The sequence below is a fragment of the Macrobrachium nipponense genome, chromosome 18, assembly GCF_015104395.2.
Source record: "Macrobrachium nipponense isolate FS-2020 chromosome 18, ASM1510439v2, whole genome shotgun sequence".
Classification (NCBI taxonomy): domain Eukaryota; kingdom Metazoa; phylum Arthropoda; class Malacostraca; order Decapoda; family Palaemonidae; genus Macrobrachium; species Macrobrachium nipponense.
The window spans coordinates 30,500,833-30,515,154 of record NC_087211.1 but is presented as its reverse complement, the minus strand read 5'-3'; the positions used below and the strand labels follow the sequence as shown (position 1 = coordinate 30,515,154).

General features: G+C 43.3%; 1 protein-coding gene across 1 annotated transcript in view; it reads left to right on the top strand.

Moving 5' to 3' along the window:
- Nucleotides 1-14,322, top strand: part of LOC135196538 (E3 UFM1-protein ligase 1-like) — a 234,187-nt gene that overhangs the window by 56,972 nt on the left and 162,893 nt on the right. The window contains 2 exon segments of the mRNA XM_064223385.1: nt 13,606-14,061; nt 14,064-14,105. Of these exon segments, the coding sequence (XP_064079455.1) occupies nt 13,606-14,061; nt 14,064-14,105 (498 nt within the window).

Genomic DNA, 14,322 nt, shown 5'->3' with positions numbered 1-14,322 from the left:
GGTATCTGTCAAGTCTATGTTAAATCCAAATTGAAATATCTTTTTCAATGCTGACTTGTTTGTCGTAATCGTGCTAGCTGCTAAACCCTTTTCAAATAAAGATCTGAAAAAGGATATAGCAGAATTAACTGTCATGATTCTGATATCTGACTCTCTCAGGAAGATTGCTAAAACTTTTGACGGCAGGCATCATACTGCCTCAAATTTTGAATCCCTTTTATCGGATTCCAGGAAAAGATATTCTGAGGGTCAATATTCGCATCTCTTTTTGCCGCAAACTTCATGAAATCCATAAAGTTAGGGTTTTGAGAATCCCTGAGGAAGCGAACACATCTCTTCGTTTGTACTGACTGGGAGAGCTTGGGACTGGGGATCCGAAGGGGACGAAGACCCAGTTCCAGGATCAGGGGGTTTTTGGGGTACCAATTGCTCTTCGGCCAGTCTGGGGATACTAGAGCCACTTGACCCCTGAATGTCCTGAGTTTGTCTAAGACCTTCATAAGGAAGAATTCACTGGAGTGGAAGACGTAAATCTTCTCCCAGTTGTTTTCCAGTCCAGAGCCATGGGCGTCCGTGGCGTAAGACCAGAGGGTCCAGGTTGGGGGCTACATAACACGGTAGTTTGTGGTTCGCTTGTGATGCGAAGAGATCCACCTGTAGCCCTGGACTCTTTGAAGGATCCATTGGAACGAACTCTCGTCTAGAGACCATTCGACTCTAGGGGTACTGATCGGGATAGGGCGTCTGCTATGACGTTTTCTTACTCCAGCTATGTGGGTGGAGGAAAGATGCCAACTGAATTTGTCTGCCAGGGAGAAGATGGCTATCATGACGTGATTTAGATGACGTGACTTGGAGCCTCCTCTGTTTATGCAATGTACTACCAACTGCGCTGTCCAAGACTAGCTTTATGTGGGAAGTACCTTGGTGGGTCGTAAATCTTTTTTTCAGAGTCAAGAAGACTGCCATTGCCTCCAGTACGTTTATATGGAAACTGACGGAACTGGGGTGACCAAATTCCTTGCACCTTTTTGACCTGGGAGTACCCTCCCCAGCCGCTTAAGGACGCGTCTGTGTGGATGGTAATCCTGGTGGAGGGAACTGAAGAGGGACTGACACTGACAGATTCTTGACTTTTGCCCACGGCCGAAGCCGGTTCTTTAGAATCAGAGGTACTGAGGATAGCTTGTCCCTGGACCTGACATTTGCTCGAGAGCGCCAGATCCTGGTTAGATCTTTCAGTTTGGCTTTCATTAAGATGTTCGTTACTGAAGCAAACTGGAGAGAGCCGAGGATTCTTTCTGAGCTCTCCTCGATGCTAGTTTGTGACTTAGAAATTGCTTGACTGACTTCGCTATTTCTTTCCTTTTGGTGGATGGAATCGACAGAGTGTGTGAGGATAGATTCCATTGAATGCCTAGCCACTGAAAGTTTGACTCTGGGGTGAGTCTGGACTTGGATCTGTTTATCTTGAATCCTAGATATTCTAGGAATTGGATCACTTTCAGTGTGGCCTTGTTGCATTCTTCGACTGAGGGGTGGGGCCCAGATCAACCAATCGTCGAGATACGCTACTACCATAATCCCTTGAGCTCTGAGCTGTTGCACTACTACTTCCGCTAGCTTCGTGAACACCCTGGGTGCCACGTTGAGGGCCCTGACGAACGGGACTACCTTGAATGGAGAACGTCTGGTCTCCTATCTTGAATCCCAGATACGGACGGAAGTGTCTTGCAATAGGGATATGATAGTAGGCGTCTGTAAGATCGATAGAGGTGGTGACGGCCCCACGGGGAAGTAAGGTCCGCACCTGTGAGATCGTGAGCATCTTGAACTTGTCGCAGCGGATGGCTAAGTTTAAGCGGGACAAGTCTAAGATTACCCTTCTTTTGTTTGAGCCTTTCTTTGGACGCTGAACAAGCGACCTTGAAATTTTAATCTCCTGACTTTGACTATAGCTCCTTTCTGAAGGAGGTCCTCTGCGTACTCTGTCAATTCCTTGGAAGGAAGTTGACGGAAAGGTCTGGCTGGAGGTGGGTTCGTCAACCAGCTCCAACCCAGCCCTTTTGACACTATGCTTTGAGCCCACTGGCTGAAGTTCCACCGGTGGCGAAAGTGAAACAGCCTCCCTCCTACCTGAAGTTCCTCATTGGTTCTGGTAACCCCCTCGACCCTCCTCTGAAGTGCTTTCCCCTATTGAAGGGGCCTCCGATCCTCTCCCACGAAAGGACCGCTTACCTCTGCCTCCCCCTGTTCGACGGTCATACTTCTGAAGAAGCTTGACTCTCGAAGGCTGGATTGTAAGCTGGAGAGATGGCGTATGGTGGAGGGTTTGAGGCTGAGGGGATATCACATAAATAGGCTGTGATTTGACCTTTATGACGTGGAGGGCTGAGCTGTCTGCACTAACGGCACTGTAGGAACTTGTTGAGGGAAGCGCGGCTGCTTCTTTTGGTAAGGTTGGAAACGTCTAGGCTTCCTTTGTCCCTTAACCTTTTGTGTCAAGTCTTGCCTTCTCCTAGCCGTAAGACCCCAACGGTCCTTAAGGCTTTGGTTCAACTCGTAGCCTCTGCTTGTACTTCCTTTACCATAGCCTCTGGGAAGAGATCTGCGCCCCAGATGTTAGAAGAAAAGTAACCTATTCGGTTCATGCCGAATGGTTGCCTCTAGCAATACATGCTTTCTGCAATTTGTTCTAGCAGTGGCAAACTCGAAAACATGTCTGACTCGCACCGTTTTGAGTCAGGGCTTTGGTCATAAGCTTAAAAATTGGTTCTGAACCATAAGCCATGGTTGCTACCCACCTCAGACATAGCCATCAGGTTGATTGACCTGGCTAGTCGTGTTTTTCGAGTCAAACTCCGCTTGAATAGAATATCAGGAGCCTGGGCAGCTTTTTCACCAACTGCTCCATAGCACAGTCAGGTTTTGAGTTTGCCAGCTGTGAAAGTGTTAGGCAAAGTCCTCCCATAATTCTCCAATTGACGGGAGCAACGGAGAAGTGGGGTCTGCTTCTTTCAGCTGAGGCATGGGTTCCCCTTTCTGAGCTGCTGAGATGGTCGACCTCGCTATCTTGGTAAGGAAAGGGAGCGGGGTACCTTCGTCCATCGTGAAAATGGTAAAGGGACTTTTGAATGGTTGGATCTTGGTATTCGAACAGTCCATGTCGTCTAGACATCTAAGCCATTCTCGTTGGGGCCTGGTCCCGAGAATAGAGGACTGTCTCCTTTGGTACCCTGTCATCTCTAACCATAGCCGAAGGCGTGAGCCTAGCGTAGCCTATGAAGGGAGGCTGTAGGCCTTCCGTGTAGAACTCGAAGTTCTCTACTTCTTCGAGTTACCAAACTCCGGTATGGAGATGAGACCATCTTGGAAGGGAGCATATGACGCTACTCTCCAGGATTGTTCATGGAGAAAGCGGGGGCAGCGAGTCATACGGGGGAAGCTGAGATCCACTAGTGTTAGAGGTTGAGGGAGAGGCAAGAGGGGCTTCTCTTAGGCCGGCTATAATAGTATCCTGAGAAGTTATCCTATCCGACAGGCGAGATATCATATGTTCCATACTCGTCTTAAGGGAGCCTACCAAGTCGCCCACCTGTTTGCAACAGGCCAGCATTGGTGTCCAGAGCCGGAGCTGCTGCGGAGGTGGAGGGGAGACTCTGAATAGGCACCAAAGGTAGTGGAACTGTGATACTGCCGTGGGGTGCGGGATTTCTCCTTAGTTTTAGGCTTACTCTTTGAGGACTTTGAGCCGAGCTAGACCCTTTAGACCTGTCTGGCCGGGATTACGAGCCGAGACTTACGCGAAGAAGAAGACGAGGACGTCTTCTTCGAGGACGATGACGTCTTAGTCAAGGTCATATGCTTAGACTTGATCTTAGGCCTAACCGAAGCCTCTGGAGGAGTATATAACTCATCACCGTAAAGCCTGGGAAGGATGGTGTGAAGTTGCAGGGGTAGAAGAAACAGTCACTCCCAAGGGGGACCCTTGGGTACCTGCATTACTTACCATCGACCAACAGGTCGTCTATACCATACCATAGGTTCAACTTTATATCCAGGGTTGCGACATCCGTGGAGATATCCTGGTCTTGTTCAGTCAAGGAGGCCGCCAGCTGTTGTTGGATAAAGGCAATAGAGGGGTCCGCCTCTACCGGGTCGACGTACCCAGTCGCCTTGCCTCCGGGGAAGATTAACAAAGCTAAACGCTTCTCCAGTATGTAGGGCTGACCCTTGGCGGCGTTCTTGCCAAAACCTCCGACCCAGGCCACCCGCAGGGTAGCCAATGCCGTATCTCTTACTGCCGGAGCCTGTAAGAGAGGATATATTTTAGATTTAAGAACCACTTAAAACTAAAACTTAGGATATAACTTAAACTAGATGCCTTAAGTTAAAGTAATGATGAAACTTAAGAACTAAAAGAAGCGGAGCGGCATGCGGAGTATGGAAAACTTACGCCTTCCAAAAGCTGGCTCACCAGATCGTAACATATGGTATCACGTCTCATGGTACCAGACCTGGATGTCCCCTCCCCGTGCGGAGTCGCGCATGGAGCATGGGACCGGCAAACCTTCGTGTCCACAGGGGGTCCTGAAGTGTAGCGGAACATCCCGGATGCTCACAGTTGGTGGCCTGTAAGTGGGAAGACACATGAGTATCTTAAAGGGGTAACACTTACAGACTAAGGACAAAAGAACTCCGTTACGTGGCGGAGCTCGCGGAAAAAAATTTGGGTCAAAACCCCTCCCTGCATGCCTGAATAGGCTATAAATCCCGGAGAGATCCGGTAAATACTAAGGGAGGGGTGGGGATGGTTTAAGAAACTTAAGATAAACTTAAAGATAACTTAAACCTACATGCAAGTAACCGGACTAGGTCCAGTGAAGCGGAGTGTAGTAACTCAGCAATACGGTACGGTTAGTAAAAGACCTATTGTATGCTCCGGTCCAACTATGGTGGGACTATACCCTTCCGCTGGATATCAGGACTCCGATAGGGAGGAGCTCTAATAAGGAGGGAAGGGCGAGATGACATACAGACTCGCGCTAACCCGGAGCGACAAGGAAGTAACGGAGGGGGGGGAAGGCCAGAGCCCCCCACAACGTACCACCCGGCCGAGCCGAGAAGCGGAGAGGTCGGAACCAGTCAGGGACTGTCGGACTCCCACCCCGGTCCCCTCCGGTGGAGGGGTGAAGGGGGGGGGGAGGCAGGCTCGGGCATCTGGGGCGAGCAAGGACAGACCGACCCACCCCCGCCCGACTCTATGGGAGATGCGGGAGAGGGGGAAGGGGGACTGGCAGGCGCCTGGCTGACTCGTGATCACGTAGTGACCACGAGGCGGTAAACTAAGATACGGTAACCAAGCCTAGGCCAACCAAACTGATCAGAGAGAAGCTATCGGGAAGCAAACCAGAACTGAAAAGCGTAGCATATAGGACCCATAGGGCGAAAACCAACTGATCAGAGAGAAGCTATGAGGAAGCGTCGAACTGATCAACGGTAGACTAGGCTCTACGAGCCAGGACCTAGGCTAAGCCAGACGCCAACTAACCTAACAACAACAAAACATAAAAATATAATATATATAAAAGGAAAAAGAAAGAAAGAAGGTAAAATAGCAGAGAAAAAATCCAGGAGTGTGCGACTAGCCCGACTAAAAGCAAGTCTACCACTCAAAGCTAGTCAGGGGCCGATACAAAGAACCTGGACTAGGGTCTGGATAGAAAAGCCTACATAAGGTGAAATACATACATGTATAACAACTTGAGTAGACGTAATAACGCGGATAATCAAAATAGAGCGTAAAATAATAAGGGATGTTCTAGGTATGGGAGACCAAGAACGAACCCAACATGCGGCAGGACCATGCTGCCATGCTTCCAGCCCCCGAGAACGTATCTATACGTAAAAAACGGCAAATACCGTCCTCGGGGACGGAAAAAACTCGCTAACCGTAAATACTGAGTACTTAACTTAGCTGCTGCAATAGCTGCACGCTCCATTATCGAAAAATCCGAAGGGCAAAGGGCAAAATACACAGAGAGAAAAATAGCACTTGTGATTCGTGCGAGCTAACGAAAAAGGATGGCCACTAGAGGCGCAGCAGTCGCAAGCATGGGATGGTGTAGTAGTAGTACGAGCTGCTCCCTCTGTGGGACGGCTCCCTCTTGGAGGGTTTTGTAGTGGGAGATTTCTATTGGCATTTGGCTCGTGGTAGTGGTCTCACTCGCCTAGTGTTCATACCGACACCCTCCTAGAGGGTGAGCGAGTCAGTCATACTGACCTTTTTCTTTATTTTATTTATTCTCTGGTATGTGTTAGTACATTTACCCTAGAAATAATAGATTAAGGATATTTCGCGCAAGCGACACGAGCTGAGCCCAGAAACTATATATATATATATATATATATATATATGTATGTATTATTCTTTGTGTTTTCTTGTTATTGTTGAATTATCTCGTTATCTATAATCAGTTCATTCACTAAATTCATAATTTCATCACCATCCTCGAACACGAAAGCAGTCGAGACAAGACTGCTTGTAGACAGCCATACGCGTTCACCTCGTGTAGACCGTTGTCTAGACGGGTGAGTAACCTCGTTGTTGTGAAGGGAAGGTAACCACCTGAAGTTATATCTAAAATCTAAATTAATATTTATCATAATTTGAATACTATTCTCTTTTTAAACAGATGCAAACTGTTTTTGTTTTTCTTGTTTTTTCCTTTTTTTTATTGTATTTTACATTCATAATTATGGTTTCCTAATACATCTAAATTCCAGTTTAAAAAGTTTGTAAAATGATTATTTGGCAACCTTCCAAGTTAGCCAATTTGTCTGAGCTCCGATAGTTTCTTTGCAGTCTAAAATAGGAGATATTGCTACAAGGCCAGGCATTTATCATTGTAGTGTTTTCAGATTAATTTTGCTTAGCTACTATGGCTTCTGGTACTTCTGTGGACAAAAACTCAAGTCGAAAAGAAAGCTTGAAGATGAACATAGAAACAATTTCAAGAAATATGGACAGATAATATTTCTTTGTGGAAAACTGTGAAAAAAAAATCATTTGCTTGATATGCCCAAGAATAGTGTGGCCGTTCGTAAGGAATACAATTTGCAAAGGCATTATCTGACAAAGCACAAGCCTTATGAAAAAATTTTTGGTGAACGAAGCAAAGCAGAAAATTAAATCACTAATGCAAGGTTTTCATGTGCAGAAAAATATTGTTTATTCAGAAAAATAAAGAGGCACAGGACATAACAGAATGAGTTATGAAATTGCAAACCTGATTGCTAAACATTCCAATTCCAAGGCATTTTCAGAGGGGGATTTCATTAAAATGTGTATTCTACTTGCAGCTCAAAAACTTTCTCCAGATGTTTTGAAAAAGTTTGAGAATATCAGTTTGAATCGTATGACAGTGCAACGTCGTTATTGTTGATTTGTCGGGTGATATAGTAGAACCAGTTGAAGGAGAAAAGTAAACAATTTGTGTACTTCATCCCTAGCCACTGATGAATCTACTGATGTTACATCTACGGCTCAGCTACTTTGTATTTGTACGTGGTTGTGACAGAGGACTTTTCTATTCATGAGGAACTCGTAGGGCTCAGTTTCATTGAAGGGGCAGACAACTGGTAGTGATTTACTTAATGGACTTTTAGAACAAATTTCAGTAATTTAGTTAGATTTGGACAAGTTAGTAGGAATATCAACTGATGGGGCTCCTGCAATGATAGGCAAGCAGAATGGATTGGTGCAGCTATTGATTAAACACCTTGGAGAGCGAAAATATGAACTGAAACAATTTCATTGCATAATACATCAACAAAATTTGTGTGGAAAAGAACTGGCTTTTGATCATGTAATGAAAGTTGTAGTTTTTCTAGTCAATTTTATCAAGTCACGCTCAGCTTTGCATCACCGGCAATTCAAGCAATTTCTTGATGAAATTGAAGCAGAATATGGCGATTTAGTGTTTTTCACTCAAGGAAGGTGGTTAAGCAGGGGAAATACGCTGAAAGATTTATCAGTCTTCTGGATGAAATTGAGATATTTCTTAATGAAAAGAATAAGATGGTACCAGAACTTACAAATGCTGACTGGCTTTGTGATTTGTCATTTCTTGTAGATCTCACAAGTCATTTAAATAACTTGAATCATAAACTTCAAGAGGGAATAACCAACTTATTTCTCAGCTAGCCAATTATGTGACAGCTTTCGAACAAAAACTAAAATTGTTTCAATTACTTAAAGGAGAGTTAGGACACTTCCCAAATTACAAACTTATGTGTGAGAAACACAAAGTATGCAATAGACATGAATATTATGCAGCAAAATTAGGAAAAACTTTTGGAGGCCTTTGAGAGCCGATTTGAGGACCTAAAGAAAGAAGTCATGATTTGAAGTTGTTCAGCAACCCCTTTTCTGTATCTCCTGATGAAGTAGAATTCGAAGGACAAATCGAACTGATTGATCTTCAGAATAATGACAGCCTTCGTACCAAGTATAATGAAGGGGACTTGCTCAACTTTTATAATTGCTTGGCCAAAGATCAGTTTCCTTATTTGAGAAACAAAGCTGCTATTTATGCAAGCTTATTTGGCTCTACCTACATATGTGAACAAACATTTAGTCTGCTCAACCAGACCAAGTCAAATATTCGTAGCAGGCTAAGTGATCAAAATCTGCACTCTGTTTTAAGACTGGCAACCACAAATTTCCATCCTAACATAAAAAAACTTGTACATGAATCTCAGTGTCAAAATCTCATTAAAACAAACAGGTGAGCAACTGTGTTTTTTTTATCTTTAAACATTCTACAAACTATTTATCATTTCATGTAAAATCTAGTCTAGTGGCCTTCGACTAGATATATGTTTGACGATGTGGCCCGAGTAGCTCAAAAGGTTGTGCACCCCTGCTCTAGGGGCTCTGCCAAGCTACTGCCTCTGCCTCTCACAAGACATAGGAAGTACTATGCTACAAACTCTGCCTTTTTGATGTCGCATCATCTTAACCCTGGACGTCATTCGTCTGAAGCCGGGATTGACTTTGGAGCAGGTGAGGTCGGTGGCTCCGTCCTTGTCTCCTCAGCATTGGAAACTATGGCAGCCTCCATGTTACAGACGGTTTTCTTGGCTTGACTTCTGGGTCTATGGTCATTGCCAATGATAAGCTTCTGGACAGGTCCTTAGGGAAAGGGTTGGTGAGTGCATCCTCGCTTGCCAGTTTGTTGCAAGTCCAGAGGTAAGGCGTTTTCGTATACGGGTCACCTCAGTGTTAATTTATGGGCTAACCTTCTCCTGATTAGAAGAGGTGCAGCTTTATCTAGGATGGAGAAGATCAGTTAACCCAGAGTCCTTGCTGGCGATGAGAAATGGAGGGGATATGTTGGAGTCTCAATTTTTGTTCCTCGAACCAAGCTGGAAGATGCGATAGAAACCAGCGCCGGCTGACACCAAGGACAGACTAGTGCACCAGGCTGTGTCTAAGTCGGAGTCTCGTCCTCAGAGACATCTGGCTCCTCCTTCCCCTGTCCAGCAGCAGTCAAGAAGATTGTCGTCTGGTAGGCTGTTGAGGAGTTCGGTTTTGGCAGGGCCTCATGGTTCGTTCTCAGCCTAGATCAGAAGTCCAACGTCTCTTTCGCTCTCGTTCCTTTTAGGCAAGAAGGGGGCCAAGGGGCAGAGGTTAAGGGGGCCGTCGGTAGGTAAGGCACCTCTCCCTCTCCTGTACCACATGGGGGGTTGCCAGGTGGGCCATTAGGGCCAAGTGGCAGAGTTATGGGGCAGAGAAATGGTGGTAGATGTCCCTTCAGGTGGGGTACCTACTGCCATTCTACTTCTCTCATCCTCTGTCGGACAGCCGCAGCTCAGGAAGGCATATCCTCCAGATTTTCAAGGATGCGATAGAGGAAGTGGTGTGTCCATCTCCAGGGTTTGTCACATCTTCTTGGTGCCCAAGGCATCGGGAAGTTGGAGACCTGTGATCGACTTATCCACCTTGAATCACTTCATCAGGAAGACACAGTTCAAGATGGAGACCCCTCGTTTAGTGTTGGCAGCTGTGAGGGAAGGCGACTTCATGCTGTCGATAGACTTATAGACTTAAGGGACGCATACTTCCAGATCCCTATTCATCCGATGTTCGGGAATTCCCTTCGTTTCTCTCTCGGGGACAAGGTCTTTGAGTTCAAAGTCCTGTGCTTTGGGCTGAAAACCGCCTCTCAAGTGTTCACAAGGACCTTTGTTATACAGAAGCTTGTTTTTGTAGCATATTGACTTACGGACGTGGGAAGATTAGCTCATTATAGTCTTGGTAGTACAGTGGAACCTTGGTTTTTATACTTAATCTGTTCCAGAACCTCCGATGAAATCGGAAACGTACGTAAACCGAAACAATAATGTATTAACAAAAAATACATTTTATAGGGAATAAACAGTCTTACATACAAAAACAATGGGAAATAAATATAAATGACTAATGAAATAAATAAATGAACCTTAAACATCACTCTTACCTTTATGGAAAACACTTACTAGTGTATGGAAGACAGAGAGGAGAGGAGATGGAGGAGGAGAGGTTATTAATTGGAAGGGGAATCTCCCTTCAGAAGGATTTCAGGTATCAAGGATCTATCTGGGGTTACTTCTCTTCATTTTTTACTGGCACTTTGGGAGGTTACTTCCTTACTTCATTTTTTACTGGCACTAGGACCACCTTGAGAGTTACTGGACCCATCGCACAACAAAACTGTCCAGAGACATTTGTTTCTGGCATTTTAAAAATTTCCCTCAAGTTAAACACAACATTGTAATTAAAAATGTTCCACAAAATTTTTTACATTGTTCCACTTTGCAAACATGTACAGTACTTAATCACTGAAGTAGGCACATTATGTATGCCCATTTGTTTTCTGAATTTTTCAAACCAGCCTCTGCTGGCCTTAAATTCACTAACAGCAGCGCTTGTAGTAGGCATTTTCTCACTGAGATCGACATGCAACATTCTATGGTGTTTTGTGCCTTTGTTATAGAAGGGCTAGCAATTGGATCTTTCTTTGGCATCATGATGGCTTATTTAGCAGTGACACTCAAATAAAAAAGCACTAAAAGCACAAAAACAACAAACACAAAAGCAGAATGGGTCATGAAAGAAGACGGTTTTTTGGATGCTAGATAGGTGACTGGGTCCCAGATGGAGCATTTCCGATTGTATGAAAACCGAGGAAATGTCCGATAACTGAAACAAAATTTCGTAGGTGAAAAGTCTATGAAAAATGAAACGTATGAAAAGAGAGACGTACAAAAACCGAGGTTTGACTGTACGTATAAGAAATGCCACAAATTGCCAAGTTGAGTGTAGGAGGCTGCTCTCTACAGAGTTTAGCCATGCCAAATAGCGATGTTGCTTCCAGGTGGGAGCTAATCACCCCCAACCTCTAATTTCCCTGCCCTGGGGAACGGGGTAGTGCTGTCAGTACACCTAATACAGTGCACCATGGGCATTACTTAAGGTTCTTTGCAGCGTCCCTTCAGCCCCTAGCTGCAACCCCTTTCATTCCTTTTACTGTATCTCTATTCATATTCTCTCTCTCCCATCTTTCCATCCAACCTCTCCTACTAACACTTAATTCATAGTGCAACTGCTAGGTTTTCCTCCTGTTACATTTTTAAAGCCTTTCTACTCTCACTTTCCCTCTCAGCACTGAATGACCTCATAGGTCCCAGCGCTTGGCCTTTAGCGTAAATTCATTATTCCATTCCATTCTCACTCTTATTTTATAACCACTTCAACCCTTGAATATGGTACATTTTTTGTTTGAGTATCCAAATCACCGGGACTTGAGGAATTCTTTCTTTCTGAGTTATGTGCTGAGGGAAAAAGGAGCTACAGTGGAACCTGACATACGAAAGTCCCAACTTACGAAAAATTAAAGTACGGAAAGCGAGAATACGAAGATTCCTCTGCATACGAAAATACTTCAGGTTACGAAAGGCTGCTACTGTAAAGTCCCGAGATTCGCCCGGACCACCAAGACAATTTTAAAAACTTGCGCGCCGCCAAACTGAGTAGACTCACCACCATCCTACCACTCTCCCTTGTTGGTTCCTGATGCCTCTATGTAAATGGTGTTCCTTGACCATTCCTTGACGCCATTTTTTGTGGCAACGTTATCGTAAACACTGGAATTCATTCCTTCACATATATGTATTCCGTTTGTTAATGTAAATTCGTGTTAGTGATTTTGCTTTCGTTGTACTGTAAGTTACTTTATCTTATTGTGTGTGAAGTTTAATTACTTACGTTATTAGCCATGGGTCCCAAGAATGTTGCTGAAGTTCACAGAAAGAAGAGGATGCTTTCTATGGAGAACGAAGATGGAGATAATCAAGAAGTGTTAATGTTTTCTGCCATTTGTTAATGTGTTTCGTAAAGTTTAGTGTTAATGTTTTCTGCCATTTTTTTTATGTTTCGTAAAGTTAATTGTTAATTTTTTCTGCCATTTGTCCTCCTCCTCTGTCGCCACTTTCGGAGATCGCCTCACTGGAAAGGTAAGGTTAGGTTCCACATTTTACTACATATATACGTACATGTATGTAAAGTATTTCTTGTACCATGTCACTATAGTACACTTTATTTACAGGTACATACTACAATAAAGGTTATGTTAGGTATTGAATGGTCCAAATTGTTCTATTTCATTGTTTATTGGTCAATTCAGCTTTATTATAAAATTTACTGTTGTTTGTTTTTTTTAGGGTTTGGAACGAATTAGGCAATTTACATGTAAAATGCTGTTCAAGATACGAAAAACTCAAGTTACGAAGGCCACCCCCTCAGAACGGATTAATTTCATATCCTGAGGTACCACTGTATTATTATTACAAATTTCTTGAGGAAAAATTTAATTTTTGAGGTTCAGTGGTGTATTGATTTGTTTGAAAAAGTTGGCCTTTAATCAAATTGAAATCTGTAGTCTTTTTATTATAGTATACAGTGGACCCCCCGTATTCGCGTTCTCCGGATTCGCGGACTCACACATTCGCGGATTTCTCTCGGGAACGTTTCCCTGCATTATTTGCGGAAAAATTTCACGCATTCGCGGTATTTTCTATGAGAAATATCCACAAATTCCTGGTTTGTTATCAATTTCATCATAAAATGCACTTTTTGTGATAAAACTATTAAAAAAACCAAGTATGAAAATTTTTAGTGGTTTTTCTTAAGTTTTAACTAACAAATAGGCTGTTTTTAGCATTTTTTATAGTGGCTCCAAACATTCGCGGATTCTAACTATTCGCGGGGGGGTCTGGTACGCATCCCCCGTGGAATATGGGGGGACCACTGTATTATGTTATTCATAATTTTTTATATTTACTATATGGTTTTATTAAGAAGTATGTATAAATGACTATTTTTGGTATTTTATTTTGTATTTATTGCGCTTTTAATCTTGTATTTTAAGTAAGTAGAGTCAGGTTGTAGTTGCTTGGAGTTTGTCGATAGCAATTTAAATTTGTTGGATCAAAAATAGTTTTTGATGTCATATTATGCAAATGGACAAGAGGAAGAAAATTAACATTCTTGTTTCATTTCAGCTTTATAGCAGCAAAAGTAAACAAAATGATGATAGTAGTAGCAAGAACAAAAAAGAAGAAAGACGTAAAAAAGCAGTAGGAGGAAAGTTTGGTGGTGGCACTCAAGGACGAGAAACTAAGACCAAGTCCGTTAAAAATAAGAACAAAGGTAGAAGGGGAGCAGCTCAGGATTCAGACTCTGAAGATGATTTACAGAATCGCCAGGCTTCAGGTGAGGGGTCAGGGAAATTTCCTAAGATTGAGTTCTTGTCCTTGGAGAAACTTCAAGAGGAAATTGCAAATAAAAAAGAACTTGCTGATAGCCCTGAAGAATTGATTGAGGAAATGGCAAAGGATTTACAAGAATCTTTGACTAAGGAATTCCAAGAAGTGGTTCAGGCAGCATTTTTGGCAACTGTAGCAGTAGGAGGTGATACTCGGAAGAAAACACATCAACAGCTTCAAGAAAAAGTGTCAGGGCCTTAATTACTACTACTAGACTATCTGAAAAGGGTATAAAGGTAAGAGTTTTTTTTTTTTTACTTTGCTGTATTAGTTAGAGTATAATTCAGGAAACATTTTGTTACAAAATATTTTAGGACTGCTGCCCAGGATAAACACTTTATGCAAATGTTAGTTATTTATCGTATTTTCCCAAAATATACTGTATAAATACATTGTAAGAAAACATTTTCTATAAGTAACTTACCCAGTAATTACATAAATATGGTTTTCCGT